We start from the raw sequence: 22309 nt of genomic DNA on the forward strand, positions 1-22309 counted from the left end.
CCGCCAGCAGGTGAACAGTGGAATGGCGAAGAGCTTGTTTATCCCAGTGTGGCCTGCAGGCCAGCGTGGCGAGCTCCTCTGCAGGTGTTATTTGGGAACCTGTGCTGTGCGGTGGGAGTTTGGGAGGAAGGTGCTTGCAAGCCAGGGTAGAGAAGAAGAAATGGTTTGTGCAGCGGTGCGGGAGGTGGCCGAGGAGGTGGAGTTAGGCTGCACGTGCTGCACCTCTGGGAGCTGCTGCTGCCGTTGGGTGGCAAAGGGCAGCCTGACCACGGGTTCCAGCTGAGAGGTGAGCTGTTGTGGCACCTCGCAGGTGCATGGCTTTTCCGAGAGTGTGAGGAGAGCTGGGTGTCCTGTCTCTTTGCCTGCTGCAGCGCGGCGGTGGAGATTGCGGTTTGTGAGTCCTTGGGTGCGAGCCAGGATGCTGTAGCAAAGAGACCCACGAGAGTGGCTGAGAGCATCCCTCTGAAGTGTCTTGTGGACAAGCCTGGGCTCCCTGGAGGGAGTCATGTGCTGTGCTTGAAGTGTCTTTGGGTTGGGCGGAGGAGAGCGCTACTCACGGCTACGTCTGCAAACTCTTTAGGAAAGCCCAAAGGAACTTTGCGACAGCCCAGGCCTTTGAGCATGCCAGAAGAAGGCAGCAAGAGGCCTGTTCCTCGCCCGCCACGAGGCAGAGGAGTGGCGTGCGGCGTGGTGAAACCCACTCTGGAGAGTGCCCGGTCTGCCTTGCCTCCAGCCGCCGGGAGTGGACCGTCTAAAGAAATGCCCATGCAGAGGCACGTCACTGTGGTAAACAGGTCAGTGTGTGCACGTGCGTGTGTGTGTGCGCGTGTGGGAGCGAGGTGAAAGGAAGTGTGGTGGACCCTTGGATGCTGCCATGCCAGCCGTGCATTTTGGACGTTGGAGTCTGGGCTCCTGCCCTTGCAGAAGGTGAAGTTTGAATGTGGGTCGGTACCCAGGAGGAGGACGGGTGACCCTTTGCCTTTTTGGCTGCTGCGGCAGGTCCCCCGTGCTCTTGGCCTGCTGCCATGTCTTCTGGGGAGAAACCTGGCCAAAGGTGTCACAGCAAGGGTGCGTGGGGCTATCGCAGTTTCCCGTTGCGACCAGTGCGATAGAAAGCAGAAGGAGGTTTGTGCGTAGGTGACAGGCGACACGGCGTGTTCAGGGTGATGGTTGTCCGCAGGTGGCCGCTCTTCACCTCTTGGCTGAGTTCTCCGTTGCAGCGTTGGTGTTTGTGGCCCTTCTTGGCGTGCTCGGACCCAGCAGCTGCCCGACCGCGTTTGGGTGAACTGAGATGAGGGCTGGAGCTGCAGTTTTGCTGGGTTAGCGGTACACGCTGGTTTTGCGGTACACGCTGGTTTTCAGCCCCCTTTGAGCCTCTCTAATCCGGGTGGCTTAGCCAACTGCTGCCCCATCATTTCTCTTTCTGTGTTGTTTTCGGCTGCCCTGGGCCGTCAGCTGATGGTGGCGGGAAAGCGTTTGCTGTTCCCTCATTGTGGCTGCGCTAAGTCCGCTGGAGCTGTGATTGTGGTGGTAATCCTCTGCAGGTCACCGGGATGGGTGCAAAGCCTTGCATTGAATGGAAATGGCAGCGGTGTGCCGCTTGCACGGCGGCGTAGCTGTGAAGTGGCACGGAGCAGAGTGACAGCTTAATCCTGCCGTGGTGCCTGCTCTTTCTGGAAGACCCACAGAAAGCAGGCGCGTCCTGCCCCTGTTGCCTGCCTGAGTCCCGTGTGCGTCAGGGGTCTGGGTGCCAGAGGGGGAGCCGAGGATGCGCTCAGAGCCCTCGTGAGAGCAGCAGCCGCTTCAGCTTTTGTGCCTGAGAGCGTAGCATTTTCCTGACGGCTGATAGGACTGCCTCGTAACCTTCCCGCTGCTCCACAAAGGGCCCTTTGCGATGGCAGCGCTCTGCTGGTCGTGCTTTTTGGGAAGTTCCCTGGCGTGGCGGTGCTGGAGGAGCGGGCAGGTGCCCCGGGGAGGGGCAGTCGTGCCTGGGGCTGGCGGGTGGATCTGCTGGGGCTTTGCTCTGGGGCAGGGCTCCTGTCGAGGGCAGGAGACGCTCCTTGTGTCCGTGGGCAGTCGGGCTGTGGCTGTAGCAGGAGCTGTTTGGACATGGCCAGGCGGAAATTTGGAGGGGTTAGGAGGTGGGTGGTGGTGGCAGCAGGAGCCGGAGGCTGTGAAGCTGAGGTGGGCGAGAGGAGAGCAGTGGCGGGAGCAGTGAGGAAGCCGGAGGAGCTGGCAGCGGCCGTGTGAGGAGTGGAGGGTTTGGAGGTAGAGGCCAGGGAAGAGAGACGTGCTGCGTGCGGCAGGTGAGGGGAGCGAGGCCGGGGCTGCAACAGGAGCGGGGAGACTCGAGATGGTCCTGTGTGTCTGCGCCACAGCCCCTAAAGGCATGAGTGTGGACTGAGCTAACCCCTGTTCTCTGCTCGTGAGTGAGCTGGGTGGAGCTGCAGTGGAGAAACGTGTCACCAGCTCTGCTCCCTGTTTTCTTGAGGAGGCTGCTGCGCAGAGGAGAGAAGGGCCAAGTCATCCTGCTGTGGGAGCGATGTGAGAGAGATTCCCTTTTCTGTGTGTGCAGATGAGTTCGATTTTTTTGAAGTGGCACTTCCCTAAAGGGCAGAAGTCCTTTGTCCTGGGACAGGCAGAGCAAAAAGAGCACTTACAGTTCTCTGCAGGGTAGTCGCTGGAAAGCCAGAAGGTGTTTTGTAGTACTTGAAGCTTTGTAATGCCTGAAATAAAATTAGGTAGATGTCAGCCCTGTTCTGGCTCTTCTAACGGAGTACGCTCCATCTTGTGTTGTCATCTTTGTTCCTCTCTGGCAGGTTCCCCTGAGCTCCTTTCTGGTAACAGTCTTCTGCTTTTGTTTCTGGTGTCTGTTCCTGCCCTGCTCAGGAGGAGAAGCTACAGGTGAAATGTGCTTTGGCCCATATAGTTCTGGAGGTGAAGACATCTTGTGCTGTGGCAAAGGGTCCAATGCTGTCCTGTTAGCTTGGGGACATAGTAGAGGGAGGGTGCGTGGAGAAGAGGATGATATTCTGTTTTAATGCAAGGTTGTGTAGTGGCCCATATGACTGGATTAATTTGTTTCAACTTGGCCAGTTTGAAGCAAGACCGGCAAGATCCATGTCTGATGTCCTTGCTGCTGGGGATGTTTTGTGCCCCCAGAGCTGCTACTGTGGTTGCTTGTGCTTAGGGAATTGCAGGAGGGAAAGCTGCTTTGAGCCAGGAGGTCCTGACCTCAAAACAGTGTGCGAATGAGCCGAGGTGTGAGCAGCATCCCCAGAAATCCTGGGCTCACACCAGTGTCGTAGGTAGCCAGCACAGACTCAGAGGCACTATTCCAGCAGGAGTGCCAGCACTTGCCAGCAAGAGTGGCTGAGCATTCACAGCACAGGTTGACTGACAGAAGTCCTGAAGGTGACAGATTTTGTCTCTGCCCTATTTCCCAGACTGGGATGAGGTGCTGTCTGCGTGCAGTTTCTGTGGGTGTGTTTTCTGACACCTGCCCTGCCCGTCCATTTACCGAAGTCATAGCAAAGCACATCCATGCTCTCAGGGTTGCACTTAAGGGTCTTTGATTTCTCCTCCTCTGCTGAACATCCGTCCTGCTATGGCAGATCTGTGTTACTTGCCTTGGCAGGATGTCCTCCCAGTGACAGGCTTTGTCTGGGTGCTCACTGGTCTTGGTGCTTCACCTAGCATCGTGTAGTGAAGCCCCACGGTGAGGCTGCAAGTGGCAGTTCTCTTGTGGCTGCCAAAGTCTGTGTCCCACCTCTCTAGCGCTCTGTGGTGTTTTGCTGAGAGATTTTCATGACCGCAGCTTCTGGGGCTTGTGACTGCATAGTCTTGAGTGGAAGGGGAACATGCTGTTTCTCCTCCCCATTCTGTCACACCAAGATGACGAGGGGGAGATGCTGAAGGCAGCTGCAGTTGTGCCAGGTTGTTTCCTGCTGCCCTCCCAGGCCTTCTTGCAGACACTGTCGCAGGGTCTGAGAGGCTGTCTTTATATCACCAGTCATTCAGTAAGTTCATGTCATGAGCATGTTGCTGTGGACCTGCAAATCCACAGAAGGTGGGAGAGACCTTGCTTGTAATGCTAACTGCAGAGATCCTTGAAGCTGGAAAGCAACGGCATGAATGAGAACAGGTTGAGATTCTTGGTGACCCCCTTGCTTGGACCAGCTGGCAGCATTTGCTGCTGGCCACCACCTGGTCCCGCTGCTGAGATAGCACTGTCCAAGGGCCAAAGAGCAGAGTTGGATGGCATAGGCCTTACCAAGGTAAGGCGATAGGCAGGGAAGAGCATGCCTTCCCTTCACTCTGAGACAGTGGTCTGTGAGAGTGAAACATAACGGGCTGCTCAGCTACAGCTGCATGTGGGGACTTGGCAGGGCTGCATGGCTGCTCAGGCATTTGTGAAGGGCCAGGCTGCTGATGTGTTCTCTTACTGCTGGTGTGGCTAGGAGGCCTCTTGCTGGGAGCAGTTTCTAGCAGCTGAGGAACATGAGGCCTTGCAGGCAACAGAGTTGTCCATACCTGCATGCTGGGGAGAAGTGTGTTGGCCCTGCCATTGTCTGGCTGTGTTCTATCCCATCTTTGGAGAGATAAGATCACCATGGACTGGTGAACAAGCAGCACATCACAGGAGCCTTGTCTGATTGCAGGGCTCGAAACTGGTGATAGCTGGGCTCAAAGCTGATGTTAACACCACTTTGTTCCTTGGGAAGCTGTTGAACCACAGCAGGAAGCACAGGAAGATACCGCATGAAGTCCCAATACTGAGAGATCCCAAATCCAATTTGCTTTCACATGCAACATAAGGGAATCATCAGTCCTCTCTTCCAGCTTCCTTTCCAAGGTGTTCCAGATGGCATGGCTCGGGAGGGAAACATCTGATTCTTCCTCACTGAAACCTTGCCGCACCTCCTGCTGGCTTACCCTGCACTCATGTCGCCCATGTCACCTGATGTGTGGCTTAAGGCGGTAGAAATGGTGTGTGGCACTGAGGACCAGAACACAGCTATGGATTCCTACTGGGAAGTAGCAGTAGCAGGACAGTCTCCATTACCCATGTGGCTAGCTCATGGGATTGTTTTGCTTGCTGCCTAGCAATGGTGGTAGCCTCTTTTAAGTCTGCTTCCCTTAAGGAGACTTTTTTTCCTTGGGTATCTGTCCAGCTCAGAGTTGTCCATACTGGTAAATATACGTATAGAGAGGTGGGATCCTGGGTTTCTTGTAGAGTTTGCATGGCCAGTCACAGCACACCTTCTAAGAAGAGACTGTTACTGCTTTGTGTGGAGGTCTGAGCTGTGCCCAGAAGGTAGAGGGTTTTCCTGTGATGCAGGTGGAGTCTTGGAATTGTCTTTTCAGATACTCAACAAGTGCAAGGTGTGAATGTGTGTTTGGGTTTTGTGTGGGTGACTTTGCCTTTGTACTTTTTGAATCTCGTCCCACTTGTGTTTCACAAATGTGCTTGTAGTTGATCTGCTGCTCAGCACTTCTGGATATACCTCTCCTGCTTTGGAAAATGCTGTGCTGGGCAGTGGCTGTCCTCACTGCTAGTGCTGTGGGATGTGACCCAGAACAGAAGTATTATTTTTGGTACAAGTGACACCCCATAGCTGATGGAGGAGCAGTAGTTTCATCTTACAGGGACAGCAAAAAGTGAGGGAGACAAGTTCATGTTAAATCATGTAAGATACTGCTTGGAAGAGGTGTGAATGTGGGAGGCCTCTTTCTGATTTGTGGATCTGCTCCGATTAAAGGTCAGTGTGATGGCACATAGGGCTACCTTAATACTGTGCTAGTCTCAACTTCCTGTTGCTACTAGCCTCAGTGTCATACTTGACCCCTGTCCTACCTTCTGAGAGCCCAAGTGAAGCTGGGCAAATCCTCCTTGGTGTTTCTGTGGCTGGTGAAGTTTGTGGTTTCCTCCAGAGTTGTACCTGAACTCCAGAGGTGGCCAGTCTCCTTATTGGCCTTTGGGCAGAGACCATCTGCGGAGCCTGCTCAGTGCATGTGCGGTGGCTGCTGTGGTCTGGAGGTGCTTGGTGTTCACACCAACCTGCCATGCTTCTGTGGAGAGCTGTTTCGGTGCATTTGCCACCCTGACCTCTCCACTGCAGTTCTTCCTTGGGTATGTGTCTTTGGGAGGTGCTTGGTCCTGGTCTTTGAACACTTTTCTCCAACTGTTGTTCCCTTTTGTTTGCAGTGTATGTAATTATTCCACAGCTGGTTGTTTCCAAAACAGTCTTAGTGAGCTACACACTGCTGTTACCTCTTCATTGTCAGGAGCTCATTGTGCTGCATGTGCTCCCAGTATAAGCTGATGCGCTCTGAGGGACCTCAAAAGAACACCTGCAAGCATGACATTTGTGTCCTTTCTGTGGGAGAGCACTTCAGAGAGGAGTCTGTTTAATGGTGTAGCAACAGCATCCACAAAAAGACCTTGAGTTCCTGTGTAGTTTTAGGTGTTCCCCTGACTTCTGAAGCCAAATGCTTTCAGGAGACTCTGATGTGGCTACCAAGAAGGTGAGCGTAATCATGTTCAACAGCAAGACTGTTACCTTGCAGATAAAAGACCAAATAGTGAGGCTGAACGCATCAAATGTAAGACCATCAACTGTGTTATTAGGCCCAGATGTTTTCCTTTTGCTAGTGTCTTTTCACTGTGCGTTTTGTTTCTCATAAAAATCAGTATAATAAGAAAAAACTAGAAACTACCTGCTGGTCTGTCTTGTTACTGCTGATCAGGTTGTCTTCCGAGCCAGGACATTGTGAGTACTGATCTTGTGCAGGGGGCCTCCTAGAAGTATGTGAAACACATTTTATTTTTTGTATAGGTCTTACAAGCAAATTGAATGCTGTTCAGAGCCAGGAGAATGATTTAAAGCAATTTGCTTTTCAATTTTAGGTCTGAGAAGAGACTAACTGTCCCACCACGATTTCAAAAGGAGTTACAAGTTCACTTGTCCAGAAGCCCTTCCATAGATTCCAATGGTATGTTTACATATTAAGAAAATTTTTTTCGCCTATTCAATTAGATTGGGTGTCATCTTAAGAAAAATCTATCTTAGTACTTGTTTTGAATGAAGATAGGTTTGGGTGAGAAACCAAGTTCTGTGAGTGAACCTTCTCACTCTGATTTCATGGTGCCAGGGAAATGTGTGTGTTTACTTGCCTGCCTCTCTGTCTTCTAGGAAAATCCTTGTGTAGTAAGTGTCAAAGCCAATCACAAAGCTAGTCTGAGTAGCTTGGGAACAGGAGGAGTATGCTTAACTTCACTGCCAGGGTAGGGATCTGGTACAGGAGAGTGAAATCCTGGCTTTCAGGAGTAAGCATCACACTAACCTAGCTGTCCAGAAAGTATCCTTCTGCGTGCCTGGCTCCCAGCAGTTGTGCAGTTGATGGGCTTGTCACATGATGGTTGCTTTCTTTGAGACCTGTCAGGCTGATTTCTGAAGCTTCAGGTGTGGTAGCAAATACACCTCTCCAAAGGCAGGAGAGGAGTAGAGATGAGGGAGCAGGCAAGCTAGTGATGTGAACCTCCTGCTGGGATAATGACTGCCTTGCTCCTACAAGAGTTGCTGTCTCTTTCCCTGCTCCGCTGGAGGGCTTCCTTGAATGTAGTAGCACAGAAAGGCTGGGTGCTGGGTTCAGACTTTTCCCCAGGACGTATCTTAGAATGAAAGGCAAATCATTGGTCTGTTTTGTACATCTGTCTGAATTTAGAAGAACATCCTTTGGTGTTTTCCTGTATCTTTGTTGTTGTCTTTGTACTCATAAAGAAACTATCTTGTGTCCCTCTTGGGACACTGCTTCAGTGCAGCCTTCTCAGCAACAATGTGGCTAAGGGTTCTGTAACCTCTTCCAGGATCCCTTCAGAAACTTCTTATGAAAATAACTACAGTGATTGAAAATTCAGCTTCAGGTAAATTACTAAATATCTGAGGTTTCCATGGCTCTTTCCGGTCAAAAGTGACTGAAACAGCCATGCTGGGCAGGAGAGTTACATTTTAGAGTTGGTGTTATGCTGGCAGTTCCCATGTTTAGTTTTTGAGTAGGTAGGTAATCATTTGTCTTTCTCTCTGCTGATAAGGCTATGTTTACTTCAAGGCTGTATTTTTGTTTAACAGATAACTTGAATACATCCATTGCAGAAACACATACTGTTGCCTCTGGCCCTTCTGCTGCTCATGTCAATGAAGTTCAAAGTCGCATTAAGGAGATTCTGAGCAAGTGCAGCAGTGGTGTCTGGGTATCAAAGATGCCACAGATCTACCGGGAAATGTACTGGGAAGAGCTTAGCACAGCAGTGCTCCGTCAGCTTGAGAACTGGCCTCATGTGTGCACAGTAAGTATTGAATGTCGTTTTTGTGGAAGATGCCAGTACCCTACAGATATCTGAATGTTCATTTGCCAAATGTTATTTTACGTAGTCCTGTGTTTCTTTTCATGATCTGTAGCAGTGAGGGGGAAAAAAAAAGAAAAAGAAAAAAAGAGTTCATCCAGTTTATCCTGTTCATTTTTCATACTGCGTGCATTGATGTACAAGCATTTCAGATGTGCTCCTGAGCCCTCTGTGCTCCCAAGAGCAGTGTAGATGTTCCCGCTAGCATTGCCAACCTCAGGCGGTGCCATGCCAACCCTTGTCTTACCTTCAGCTCTCCAGTTGGTATCCCCTTCCACCAGTGACTCTAGTTTAAAGCCCTCTCAATTATTCCCACCAGCTTATGACAAAAGATGCTTTTCCCCCATTGGGACAGATGGATCCCATCAGGCCCCATCATACCTTGTGCCTCAAAGGTTCTTCCATGGTTACAAAACCCAAAGTTTTGGTGGAGGCAGCAGTCCTAGAGCCAGGTATTTATATCTTGAGCTCGTCTGTTTCTTCCAAAGTCTCTCCCCATTACTGGGAGGATTTAGGAAAGTACTACCTGTGCTCCTGAATTTTTTAGCATTCTTCCCAGGGCCCTGAAATCTCTTTTGATCGACCTTAGACTTTTTGTTGCAACATTAGTACCCACATGAAAAAGCAGGAGTGGGTAATAGTCCAAAAGCTGTACTAAGCTATTCAGTTGTCTGGTGACATCTCTAATTTGGGCCCCAGGGAGGCAGCAAACTTCCCTGGAAAGACAGTCTTGTCTCTATTCTTATGAATAGAAAACAAAATAGCAAACACTGTACCACTGGGGAAACATGTTGTGTAAGCACGTGTCAAAATCAGATGTGCTTCTCCCATCTCTACCCAGAAAATACACAAACAAAAACTCATTGAGAGATCAAGCAGAGTGAAAGGGTGATTCAGAAGGGTGGTGGGTAAAGATAAGTAATGGATTCTGTATGAGCAACAGTTCAGTTAGATGATTTAGGTGGGGAAAGATGGAGGTATGGGGTATAAAATAATAAGAGATCTGGAGAAGGTAAATGGGGAATGATATCATCTTGAATTCAAAAGCAACTGCATACATTCACTGATGAATGGATGATCTCTGGCCTTAGTCATCATGAACTACTTCATTCCAAAGAAACTGTCACTACCTGATAGTGCCTGAACTATGGAGTATGCAAAATGGGAGGAAGAGGTATCACTACATTTGTCCTATCCCTTATGCTTTTTCCTAGGCCCCTGCTGTTGTCAAAAAGGATGCTGGGCTAGGAACATCTTTGTTCTGACCCAGTACAGCTCTTCTAAGGTGCTGATTCAACCTGCCTATATGTAATTATTCCACAGCTGATTCTTTCCAGCCAGTCTTGGTGCTGGCATCTTTCTAGTAGTGGCCTTTTTTTGTGCTTATACATCAACCTGAGAATATTTAAATGAGATCTGAAAGAATTCATGCTTCACACTTCTGGTGAATTATTGTCACTGAATCAGAATGATAGTTCTGATCAGTGTGTTTTAGAGCAGTCTTTGAGGACCTGTTTGATACCAAGAATCATGGAGCCAGACTTTTCCTGTTTGCCACATATGATGAGACTTTCACTGACATTAAATGCCAACTTCCACTGCACGTTTCCTTTCCCTGCCTTGCAGAAGAATGGCAGAAAATAGCTGCATATGCTAGTTGTGAACCTTGAAAGTCAAGGACACTTTTTCTAACGAGAATCTTTCATTTCAAGTAGGTGTTTTTTCCACTTCCTTCCTGGAATATGTTGATGCTGTAGGAGTTCGCCAGTGTACCTGCCCTTTGATCATCACTGTATGCACAATTAAACAAGACTCGGTGTTATCTTAGTCATTCTGGCATCGCAAAGTGTATCCTTTCTTTTGATGATTGTATATATTAGTGTAGTGGTTTACTTGCACATTGTCAAGCGCACATACACAAAGCTTTTGTCCTAGCAACACATACAGGAGCATGTCTGCCTTCATCCCCTCTATGGGTGTATGTCAAAAGGAGTGGACTGGCTCTTCTTCTGCATTCCACTTGACTTACTCAGTTGCAGTGTCAGTATTTATCTTGGGAGTATTTTTTTATTTGAAGCTTTATTATTTTGGGTTCCAGATTTTAATTTTTAAGAGCTCCCTCTGTTACTCAGGCCCAGGACAAACGTGTTTTTCTTCTGTGTAGAATGACTGCAGTCTCTGTTGCCCTGATGATACATTTTGATAGCTCTTGACTCTGCTTTGTACTCTCTAATGGAGAGGTGACAGCAGGCATGTTGTGCTTGCAAAGCAGGCCTGCCAGCCATACTAACGGGAAGTACCTTGCAGGCAAATCTATAAACTCAACTGGGAACAAAGTTGAGATATTTGTGCTAAAGAAAGGGTGGCTGTTTTGAAGTGCTCTTCATACATGAAGCTGTTTGCTTATAACTAAGATTCTGTAGTGTTGTGCATCCTTGAAGGTGTCTTGGCCATAGCACTGTTTGGAGGAGTCTGTTGCATCTTGAACATTAACTTCTATGCAAGAAATAGTAGCCATGTCCATCTGAGCTTATTTATACTGAAGTAAGCTGAAATATCTTCCTGAAATAGCATTTTTCTGTCTCTAAATGGTTTGCTCTGTCGGCATCTACAGTCTCTTCAAAACAGAGCTTCAGTGCCTCAGAGCTATTATTGGAGTTAAGAGGCTTAAAGGCCTCTAAGGATCTTCTCTCTTTAGTCTGCTGCCAGTCTTTAGTGTGTAAGGTTTAATAGTCCTGTCAGCTCAAATTTATTCATCTATGTTGCAGCACTAGTTAAAAAGAGCTAGCTAAGAGAAAGGGTGCATAAAGGTAGGCCTTTGCATCCAGCTTCTTTCAGGACGAACTGGCATACATTCCAACACAGCCTTCTCAGATTGTTGTCCTGATAATGCCAAGTATTTTCTGGAGCTAAAAGTTTCCTTGGCTGGTCATTTAAACAAATTCCTCAATCTTGTGCATGGACACTCGGGACATCCTTATCAATTCCTCTGTATCTAGGCTATCATTACCTGCCAAGGTGGTGTGCCCTGATATTTTCTCTGGGCCACCTGATATACTTTGGTCTCTTGACTGTATATTGAAGCCCTTGCAAGGCTTTGATAAGTTTTTGTTTGTTTGTTTTTTTAACCAAGCTCCTTCCTTCACCTGTGGTTCAAGAGGCACAATAAGATTCCTGATACCAGAGGGTACAAGTGTAGGTTCTTCCTGTCATGAATCATTGAAGACATCTTTGGTGCTTCTAGGTTGCATGCTTTGTCATCTCTTATATCAAGCTGACTAGCAGAGATGCTTAAGAACTTGGTAAATGTACCACTGGTACATTGGAGTCCTTCATATGATTTGTTTATATTTTATCATATAGTAGATAAATATTCTTTAGTAAATGGATGTCTATAGGACACTACCTCTCCCCTCCCCCCAATTAAAAGGGAATGTCTCCTTGGTTTAGTGAGCCTACTTGGAAAGACTCGAGTCTTGAAGCTTGTGGACTCATTCATATGAATTCAGGGAGCTGAGGTTGTTAGATAGGTTTCTTTGCCTTCTCATGTCTTATTCTTGCAGAAAATATTGCTACTTTGGTTTTCATCGATAAAGAAGGATTTAGACGTGCCACCATGAATGCATGAGAATTCTCTAATGTGGTTAATATTTTTTTATGTCTATGGAAACTATTTCCTTTGTGTCAGTTTTAGGTAGCATGCGTGCTAGTGTTCGTGGAAGTTGACCAAGACCTGTTCCTGAGAACCGTTGGATAGCTTGCTTTTGCACCAGTCTAGACAATGTAGTGCACAGCAAGTGTATGGAAATGCACTTGTGTAGTAACCCTTAGGTGGTTTTGCTGACTCTCAACTCAGATCATTGTGTGGCCATTTGGGCTGAGTGTGAAGAGGTGCACATAGGAGAAAATACATGGTTCTTGACACAGTAATGGCCATTTTTTAAAGTTTTTTCAATGTATTTTAACTAAATGTTCTTGTCTTGTTAATGTTATCTTGATAATGAGTGACATGTATTATTCTTGTTATGTAAGATAATACTTAAAGTCGTCTTCGTTATGCTTCCATTGTATGTTGCTAAGACAGAACAGCAAAGAATGACTTTAATAAGGTTTATAAAGTTCTGATGGGTACGGACATCAATATCATAAAGGTAGATGCTACTCCAGCATAGTGGCAAGTAATTCAGCTACTCAATGTTTTGTCCATTGATCTGCCTCTGAAAAGGACTTTGGTGTGATGTGAACCCAGGAAACTGATGAGAATTGTTTCCTCTGAGGAAGGAACATCAAGGTGGAGCTACGTAAACCTTAATAACTTCCTTTATTGCAGGAGTTGTTCTTGCTTTGGGACCAGTGTGAAAACACTGACAGCTATTCTTATCTCAATTCTACACAGATATTCCTGCTAAGCTACAGTTAGGTTGATCTAGGTTGAAACTGAATAGCTGTAGGAAGTCGAATTTTATTGTGAGTTTATTTCTACAGTTCTCAAATGGTGCTTTCAAGGTTGTGACTTCAGACCATGTGAGATGGTTATTATTGAACTGAGCAAAGGGTAGAGACATATGGACTGGCAAAACATCTGGGTCTGGAGGGAGGCTGTGGGCATGGTTTAAAATGGCCTAATCAAATTTATTATGAAATTTATTATGATCCAGAAATTTCTTCTTTAATTTCAGAACTTTCTTATAGAAGAAGTAATTCCCTGAGTGTGACAGCAGATAGCCTTTACAACACTGTCCTCTTGTTTCTGAAGTATAGAGTCAAATCCCCTTTGCGTCAGTAAACTGAGACAGAAATGTTTGTTTATGATACGCTTACCTGTGTGGAAGATTGAGGGGGGTTAATGTGCAAAAGACCCAAGTTTGTGGAGTGTGTCATCATCTTCTGGTCCTTCTAGGAGAAAAGAGACACTATACTTCTTGGGAAGCAAGTCTGACTTGTATTGCATAGATTAGATATTTGCCCTGTACTGATGTAGTCATATGTGTTTGGTATCCTTCAAAATGGAGGAGGAAGCATTATGAGAAATGCTACCCTGTAGTAACTGCCTCAGTCTTAGTTCCCTGTGGATGTTCACTTCAAAGTCTGTATAAAATGAGTGTTATAAAAATGTAATTGGCAAAATGACTTTGACTTAGAGATGCAACTGATTATTGACTCTACTTTTTGTTTTCCAAGGTGGAGAAAGTACACAGGGGTGATCAGATGGATGGGCTTCTTTATCCTGCTAAGAAAATACCACAGATAGCAAAAAGTGATACACAGCAAGAAAAGGCATCTCAGAATGTTCCTTCTTCAAAAGTAGACCCTTTGTTAAAACCAAATACAGGGAGCACACCTGCATCACTTAGTAGTGACGTCAAGCAGAAAGTTGTTAACATCTTGATGAAGTATTCCAGTGGTCTTTGGGCTAATGCACTTCCCAAATTATACCAAGATGCTTACCAAGTAAAATTTCCAGAAGACATTCTAAATAATCTAGAGTTGCTCTCAGATGTATGTGTAGTGGACTATGTATCTGAAGTCCCCAGAAAGGCAATCCTCTATGCTAAACCCCAAAGACATGTTGATGAAAACCTGAATGTCACTGAGAAAGTCCAGAGGCATCATGGTGTGAAGGCCACAGCTGAACAACAGTATGAAGAATCCAAGGACCAGTATCCAGAGAACATAACTGTTCCTCCTCTAATCATTCCATCGGAAGGATCTGTGTCCGTCATGGTGTTAGAACTGAAAAACACTAATGAGGTCCTAATCAGGCAAGTTTGTACTTCAGAATCTATCTTTTTTGCTCTATCTATAAAACCATATATTCATATTGTGCAGGTCTGCCATAAGAGAACAGATGAACAGGAGGTTGCAGGACTTTGTTATTTACTTATTTTGATAACAAAACTTAAGAATCCTTTTGTTTGTGTGCTTAAATTGAAATTTTCTGAAACTTTTCTGAGCTGAGCTGATCAGTTCTATCATTAGCTTGTCTGAGAATCAAAGCAGATTTAACTTTCCATTGGAAGACTTTTTAAAATAACCCTACTATAACACATAGTAGTATTCAGATATTGCTGCAATACTTATTAAAATATTTTTTACTTCTATAACTGACTTACTACTAACTAGGTGTGACTTGAGTATGTTCAGATTACACGGCAGTTTTCACTTCTGGGGACAGATGAGCTTCCATCCAACAATAAACTACTAGTGCTTCTTAGTTCGGTTACTAATCAGCCGAGCCTTAGAGGACAGTGTAAGACGTGGATTGTAGTGGCTATCTTACTTGTATGTTATTGTACTGTTTCAGGAAATACCATGATAAGCTTTCTGTAGTTCATTGTTGGGATAAAACACAAAAATCCTAGCAGTTCTTTAAAACTTAGAAAAATAACCAACGAACCAACCAATAAAACCCAAACACTTTTTATAGAGGATATTTCATTTTGAAAATTATTTAAAATCGAGCCTAATCTTAAGAAGTTTTATATGTCACTTCAAAGGATGACTTGAACAACTATGTGGTAATACACTATATTGACAGCTCTCTGTTTTTTCCCACTAGTTTCTGCAGTTCCAGCTTTCATTAGATAGTTTCAGCCATTCTCACAGGTCCTGATTAGGATCAAAATAAGTATGTGTGCAGTTTACTTACAGATCCTTTCACTATGAAACTAATACCCTGTTCCTCATTGCTGGTTGGCAATATTCAACACAGTAGCCTTAAGGCTGAAATTCAGATATGCTTTTTCTCTCTAGCTATCAGTAATGTATTGGAATACTCAACCTTGAACTTTCTTTATGTGTCAGTTCACCATTCTACTTCCCTGAAGTCATGGAATCTTAATGGCTGATAATCTGTAGTGAAAATCCCCATACTTGGGGGTTATGAGAGAAATTCTCATTTGAGAATGTTGTCATCTTTGTTTTAGCTGCTAGCGCCATTCCTATACTGTGCTTTTTCTTAGATGAGGTTTTTTTGTACATTGCTTATACATTTATTTTGTATATTGGTCTTACCACAAAGCATAATTTAAGGCAAGATTCTTCATCCATCATTAACATTTGTACTATCTCTGGCTGGATGAGTCAATCATTTTAGCGAAGACGACACAGCTGGAATTTGTGAGTGAGCCTAAGCTTAAAAAAAAAAATCACAGGAGAAAGAACTACATCAAAGAAAAGAGGATGTTCCTGTGAGAGCTCTGTTTGAATTTAGTCTAAGACATGAAAGATGATGAAGATGAGTAGTGCCAGGAAAGACAGACAATTTAAGATGTGTAATCGTCTGTACATAGAGATACTAAAACAGTTAGACACGATGCATATTGCATGTTTTGTATTGGGAAGAGCAGGAACAAATTACGTGTCTCTTACTTCCAGCTTGCTATGCAGGTGGGACTTAACACTGCGAAACTTTTTCCTTTTCACTGTACACCTTTTAATTCTTGCAGCATTGATAACTTGCTGTATATGTGGAGTAACAAATCTTAGCTTTCTAATCTGTTATTTTAAGGATGTTTCCACTCATCATTTGGGAGAATGCTTCAAGTCCCATGGGTTAAACTACCGTATGACATTGATGAGCTGAGGGCGATTGTGTTAAAATTTCTCTAAAACAGCAGTTCCCAAATTTTGGACCATGGTTCTTCGACAATATTAAAGTTTCTGAATTTGTCAGCTCTGTGTAGGCACATGGTGGTGATTAGTGGTTTCTTGGTCCAGAATACAGAAATTACTACCTAGGGTTATCTATGTCATTCATGGACAATGTGAAGAACTGTGTAGCGGCTGTTGGTTGATATTGATTTTTGCAGGATCATTATCTCTTTACTTTCTTGTTATGTGGCTAAACGTTGTTTGACCTTTCAACTGCAATACTAATTAAGACAAAGCTGGAAGGTTTAGTGCTATTTCGATTTTGAGATGTGGTACAATTCTGTAAGAATTCTGATGTAGTCAGAATGAAAGTGAGGTGATAGAAACACTCCTAGATATTCACTATACATCTACAACAGTGTGACTGAAGACAGAGATCCTACACTAGGTGCTACATTTGAATTCTCACAAGAAATAATTAACTATCACATTTTATTCTCAACTACCTTGAGTTTCTGTGCTACAAGTCAGGTACTTTTTTTCCTCTTCTTTTATCTTTTTGAATAGACAAAATTTTATAGTTTGTTTCACTGTGGAAGCATACCCCTCTGTTCCTTTCACAATGAAGCAGCAAGCTTTACTTGGCATGTGAATTGGTTCCAGTTGAGACTAAGAGTGGTGCTGAATGCAAGGTTGCAGTTTCTGGCCACCTGCACATAGCTTAGTCTCTAACACACTTTTTTGAGGTTGCTTTTCAAGATTCTTTTCTAAAGCATCTAAAAAATAATTTTTCAATTGGCTTTGAGCAGGCAAAAACTTCTTCAGTATGATGCTCATCTATTACCAGAAAATAGTGAGTGAGGCAGGAAGTTCTGAAAGATTCTTCTACTTTCTGTTAAGATACTCCTGCTGTCTGTTAAGTATCTTTATGAAACAAATGTTAAGAAATAAACACATACGTGACTGTTGCCCCACTCCATGTCCATTAGGAAGTAGATGAGTTCTTACATAGAAACAAAAGGGCTGTCATTCTGAAAAGCAGTATATAATTGGATGGTGAGGTAGGAGGCTGTCTTTAGGAAAATGAGGGTTCCCTGGAATGTGCTCAGATTTAACTTCATCTTTATAACAAAGTTAGCATAGTGTGTCATAGTACAATACCTGTACTAATCCTGAGGATATAGCAGAATGAACCTAGATTTTTATAGGATGATAATCTAAACTGTGTAGTAGAAATGAGCTGTATTAGTCACTCTATGAGCAAGTTAAAACAGTAGCTACTAATACAAATTTGGGAATAAGTTTTCCTTTTGTCTGCTCTAATACGACTTGTTTCTGAAGCATTCAGAACTTGCTATTTGGAGTTTTCAGTAAGTTTATATACTTTGTTAAAGAAGATCTATGCAACACAAACTGCTTCAGTATGAACCATTAGGTCAGCAGTCCTAATATCAGGATTGTTCTGAAGGCCGAGAGTAAACAGCACCTGGTTTGACAGCTATTTATGAAGTTATTTTGGATGCTTTGTTTTTGATCAACCTTAATGAAAACCTGATTAAGTTGGTGTTTGTTAATGACAGAGTAACTTCAGAGATGACATATTAGTTCTCCTTTATACTTGGTCCCAGATAATACTCTGCTCTTGTGGTCAAGTTGCTCCACATGACTGTAATACTCAAGTAAGAGCTCTTACTAAAGATCTAGTTGAGCATGTTAGATTATACACTGCTGGACCACATTCAGCTGTCAACAAAAGTGCTAAATTTTATGGCAGTTACTTTTCTATAGCCCTGTTAATGGGAAAAGAGTTTGGATACTGATGTGCTTAGAAAATGTGTATATCCATAATTTACTTATATTCATATATGCACATAAATGTTCTTAGGTTTTTATTCAGCTTTTTGAAGTTGCATCCTAACTCTTGCGGTGGTTTTTTTTGTAAAATACTGTAGGTATGTGGGCAAAGATTATTCTTCCGCCCAGGAACAAATGGAAGATGACATGAAAGCGTACTATAGTCAGAATAGTACAGTGTCGCTAGCTCAGTCTCTGAGCGTTGGGCAACTTGTTGCAGTACATGCTGAAGAAGATGCCTGGTTGCGTGCTCGGATAATTTCTCTAGAAGACAACAAAATAAAGGCAAGCAATTACTTCTTTTGGCACTTGGAGAAAGACTTGAAACAATCTTGCTTTTTAGATACACAGTCAACTCCTAAATATGCTGCACTAGCATTCTCTCCTTTCTTGCCCTGAAGTACTTCTATTTTCAGTTATATGAGAAATTAAGACTTTTTTGAATTTATGTGATTGCCAACATTAAATGGTCTTTCAGGTTTTTTTCTGTAAATAGTTTGAGTTTTGGGGTTTTGTTTTGTGTTTTATATGGGGCTGGGCCCTATAGCACTTTTGTACTGAAAATGTGCCTTTGATAGTCTTAGGAGGAATGGGTGTAGTAGCACTATTTTTGTGAAGGATTGTTGGGTTTAGAGCAGTGTCAAGGACATAGCTTGCCTCTAATTTCTCTCTAACGAGAGCTATCAGCCAAAAGAAGGCTACTGCTTTATTGCAGCAGTTGCTGATTATCCTCTGACAGTGTTCAGACTCCCTTTTCAGTGTTTGGTATGCAGACATTTTGCATTATAGAGTTTAGAAAAAAGTTGTAAAAAGCCCTGTCAAAGCATTCCTTCTCTCACTTTAGCTCCAATTATTTGCTGCCAATGAGCAGTTTCCCTACTGGTTTCCTGCATTGACTGTGGTATTTGTATCAAAGTTACTATAAGCATAAATCAAAATGATTCTCTTAATGCTGTAAAAACAAAAGGCAAAACATAGAATGGAACTTAAGTGTTATTTGACTTTTCAACACTTTCAAAACTTTACAAATAAAAATTGCCGCTTTATTACATTTCTTCATGTGGTTTGACGTAACGTGGTGAGTCCTTCCAGCGCTGTTCCTATTAAGAGCTGAGATTCTGTGGAACAGTTGGAGAGGATGGTTTTACAGAGATCTTGAGGAGAAAGCTTTCCCTGAAAACTCTGAACATTCAAGCAGTGAAATAAACGTGAGATTAATGGCGTTATATAGCACTAAATTAGTGAAAAGTGATTTGTCTGTGGCTGCACAGAGAATGTGGTAACTGAATACATTTTCCGTAGACTCAAGAAAACATTTACAATTATGTTCATGATCTTATACTTTTATTCCCTTTTCCATTACCAGGTATGCTATGTTGATCATGGCTTCAGTGAGTTTGTTGAAAGCAACAGTGTGTACAAACTACAGAAACAGTTCCATTCACTTCCATTTCAAGCTGCAAAATGTAAACTGGCAGGTAAGAGAAAGCCAGTGTTGGCTACACAGCTTGCATTTGCACAATTTATGGATTGAAGCATTTCAGTCTGGGAGTTTTGATCCCGGTTTGTAATAACAATATGTATGTTAGATTTTGTCCAAGACAGCTAGTCTAAGCAGACACAGGTAGGCATGGAAAGAAGGAAAAGGAAGGAAGGATGGATGTGAAGGAGAGTTTTATAAAGAAACCTTGATATTAGAAGACCTTGATATCCAGTCTCTCTGTAATGGAGCTTAGTTGTTTCTGCACTTAGCTTGGATGTCATTGTCCCTATAATATATGCGAGCCTAAAGAAATACAAGGAGACATTTGCTGTTGTGTGAAGCAATGTACTAGCACAACTCCTTTTTCCACAAGTGAGGCACATGTGTTGTGGCGGGTCAGGCAATATTCCTAAATATGATCCTATTTAGTTATTTTAAAGTGATCCTTCCCCTTTCAGTACTTGCATACTTACGTACTTCATTGACTCTGCTGGAAATTATTTACCTTCCTAAAACTGGTAGGCATTTCTAACTTTTAAAAAATATTTTATTTTAAATATATAAAATTGCCATGAATGAGCTTTTTGTTTGTTTGTTTAAGATTTGGATACATTCCTTTTTTCTCATATGTTTGCCTTGACTCTTTCTGAAGAGGATCTTTTTCTCCCCTTCTCCCCCCCAAAGACGGCTTTCTGTGTTAAAAAGGTGGAAATTAAGCAGAATGCAAGTAGGGGTGCGATACAAGTTTGCTGGTACATCCTGATTCTTGGAAAGATTCCTGTTGTGAACACAGACCTGGTTATGATCTTTCCCTTCAAATACAGTGATACATTAAAAGTATGGTGTGTCTTACAGGGCTGGAAGTCTTCTGTGATGATCCTGTCCTAGTAAAGACTGTGGAATCGCAGACATGCTCCAAGATATTTGCTGTGGAAATACTGGAAAAGAGTGATATTCCTCTTCTTGTTCTCTATGACACTTCCGGAGAAGATGACATCAATATCAATGCTACTTGCCTGAAGGCATTGTATGACAAGTCCCTTGAACTGCACCTACAGGTACTGTTTTCCTGTTTCCTTCTTAATTCATTAAAAATCATTGACTGCTAAGGTCTTGGATGGACAAAAAAACAGTACCCAGAAATTTGCTAAGTTTGTGTGTATGTTTTTTCCCCCCCTTTCTTGTCAAAATCTTACCATTGCAGGTAGATGCACTATATACAAATGTCAGAGTAACCAGTGTTTTCTCTGATGGAAGCCTGTATTGCCAAGTGCCATCTAAAGGCTTGTCTAGACTTTCTGAAATCTTGCAGAAAATAGAAGACTACTTCCATTACAAGGTAGGTTCTATGGTGAGAGGCAGTGAAGTTGTGTAGCCTTTCTTCAGACTGTACCAATCATTTTCCTTGCACATAAGTTCAAGTTTCTGAGGTAGCCTGTAGACTATTCAAAAAGGCTATAAATTCTCTTCCTAGTTTTTTAGGGTGCATCCTTCAGCATGGAAAGTGTCTTTTGATGCTTTCTTGTTCACAAGCCATCTCTAAGGCTTCAGTAACTGCTTGTAACTTTCCTTGAATCGTTAGAACAGTAACAATACGGCTCATAATGGGAAGCTTCCAGTGGAAACTGCATCAGATTGGTATAAAGCCTTTGGAGATATTACCATATTTTTCTTCTGGAAGTTTTACTTACATGATAGAGTTGAGGTGCGTAAACAGCCTGGCCCACAGCACACCCTGCAAAGTGACAATAAAAGCAGTGTCTGCAGACCAAAGTCTGTTCTTTTTAACCTCACTTCCTTGGAGATTCGATGGAGATCCGATGGCTTTGATCTGATCTGCTGCATATCTTGTCCTTGTACCCTTAGCTTTTAAATGTTGTGGCTTATTTCAGCTAGAACTGATGTGTAGGAGGCGTTTCCAAAAGTCTTCAGTTACTTTAAAATAGGCATGTGGCAGAGAAGTCTGACATTCCACCAGCCATTTACAGACACATGCAACAACCCTTACTAGACTCAAGAGAATGTATATAAAAGAGAAGAAATCTTAAGAGAATCTAATTTGTTCAAAATTCAACTGAGCCTTAGAGAATAAAACCATGACAAGCATGTCCTTGAAGATCCTGTTAGAAGTGCTGCTTGTGAAACTACTCTGTCAAAGTGTTTTTAAGTATAGAAGTTGAGCTTTAAACTGTTCTGGAACACACACCATCTGAAAATACTTTATTTTGAACAAGTCTCAGTTATCAAGATTTAGTTTCAAGCAAGCTAAACACTGAAGGAAGGCATATAGAACCCTGAAAAGTTTAGCAACACAAAGGCAGGCAGCCAGATAGATATTTCAAAAGTTCATATTTTCTGGACAGAGTGTATGTTGGGTTCTTGTTGCTGTCAAAGAGAGACCTTGACATTCAGAATCTTTTGATACCAGTCTTTATATGGGGGTAAAAGCAGCAATCTTGACTTTGCAGCTTATCCTGAGGGCTTTTATTTTGCCTGAGAATTTAAACAAACTAAGGTGTTGATGGGTCTTCAAGTGGAGTTTCTTCATGCTTTTTAGAGTGTAGCCATTGTCTTGTTATGTTATTTCGGATCGTCATGGTGAATGTCACCCCCATGAGACTTTCATTTGAGTCAGTAGTTTGGTTTGTTAAATATCTCGATGAATTATGTGTTCTAGAATATAAGGTGGGAGCTTCTTCGGTTGTCTGTCACAGCTCTAAAATGTTCTTGCTTTTCAGAACATTAAAGTAATGGTCGGTGATTTCATATTCTGTGTTTCCAAATGTGGCTTTTTGCCCCTGGCACTGTATATTCTCTGTTTCTCCGTAAGATAGACAGCTTGGAATTAAAGTTTTACTGATGGGGGAAGCTTAAAACAATGTGATAAGAAATGCTTCTGAGGCTGGAAAGAGACTTTATGTTTGAAACAGAGTTTTTGCTTCTCAGAACTGTTTATTCCATGTGTGACTTTT

At 43.4% G+C, this 22309-nt stretch overlaps 1 protein-coding gene across 6 annotated transcripts in view; it reads left to right on the plus strand.

Moving 5' to 3' along the window:
- TDRD7 (tudor domain containing 7) overlaps nt 1-22309 on the plus strand; it is a 40126-nt gene that overhangs the window by 11817 nt on the left and 6000 nt on the right. For 5 of the 6 annotated variants that reach the window (XM_082336451.1, XM_082336450.1, XM_082336453.1 and 2 more), the window contains exons 4-11: nt 581-794; nt 6911-6996; nt 8133-8350; nt 13589-14169; nt 17953-18139; nt 19221-19332; nt 20193-20395; nt 20542-20676. In XM_082336451.1, coding sequence (XP_082192577.1) covers nt 581-794; nt 6911-6996; nt 8133-8350; nt 13589-14169; nt 17953-18139; nt 19221-19332; nt 20193-20395; nt 20542-20676 — 1736 coding nt within the window. The remainder of the gene's footprint in view (nt 1-580; nt 795-6910; nt 6997-8132; nt 8351-13588; nt 14170-17952; nt 18140-19220; nt 19333-20192; nt 20396-20541; nt 20677-22309) is intronic. The other variant, XM_082336454.1, reaches the window with a different exon arrangement.

The sequence above is a fragment of the Platalea leucorodia genome (assembly GCF_965183815.1).
Source record: "Platalea leucorodia genome assembly, chromosome: Z".
In the NCBI taxonomy this organism is placed as follows: domain Eukaryota; kingdom Metazoa; phylum Chordata; class Aves; order Pelecaniformes; family Threskiornithidae; genus Platalea; species Platalea leucorodia.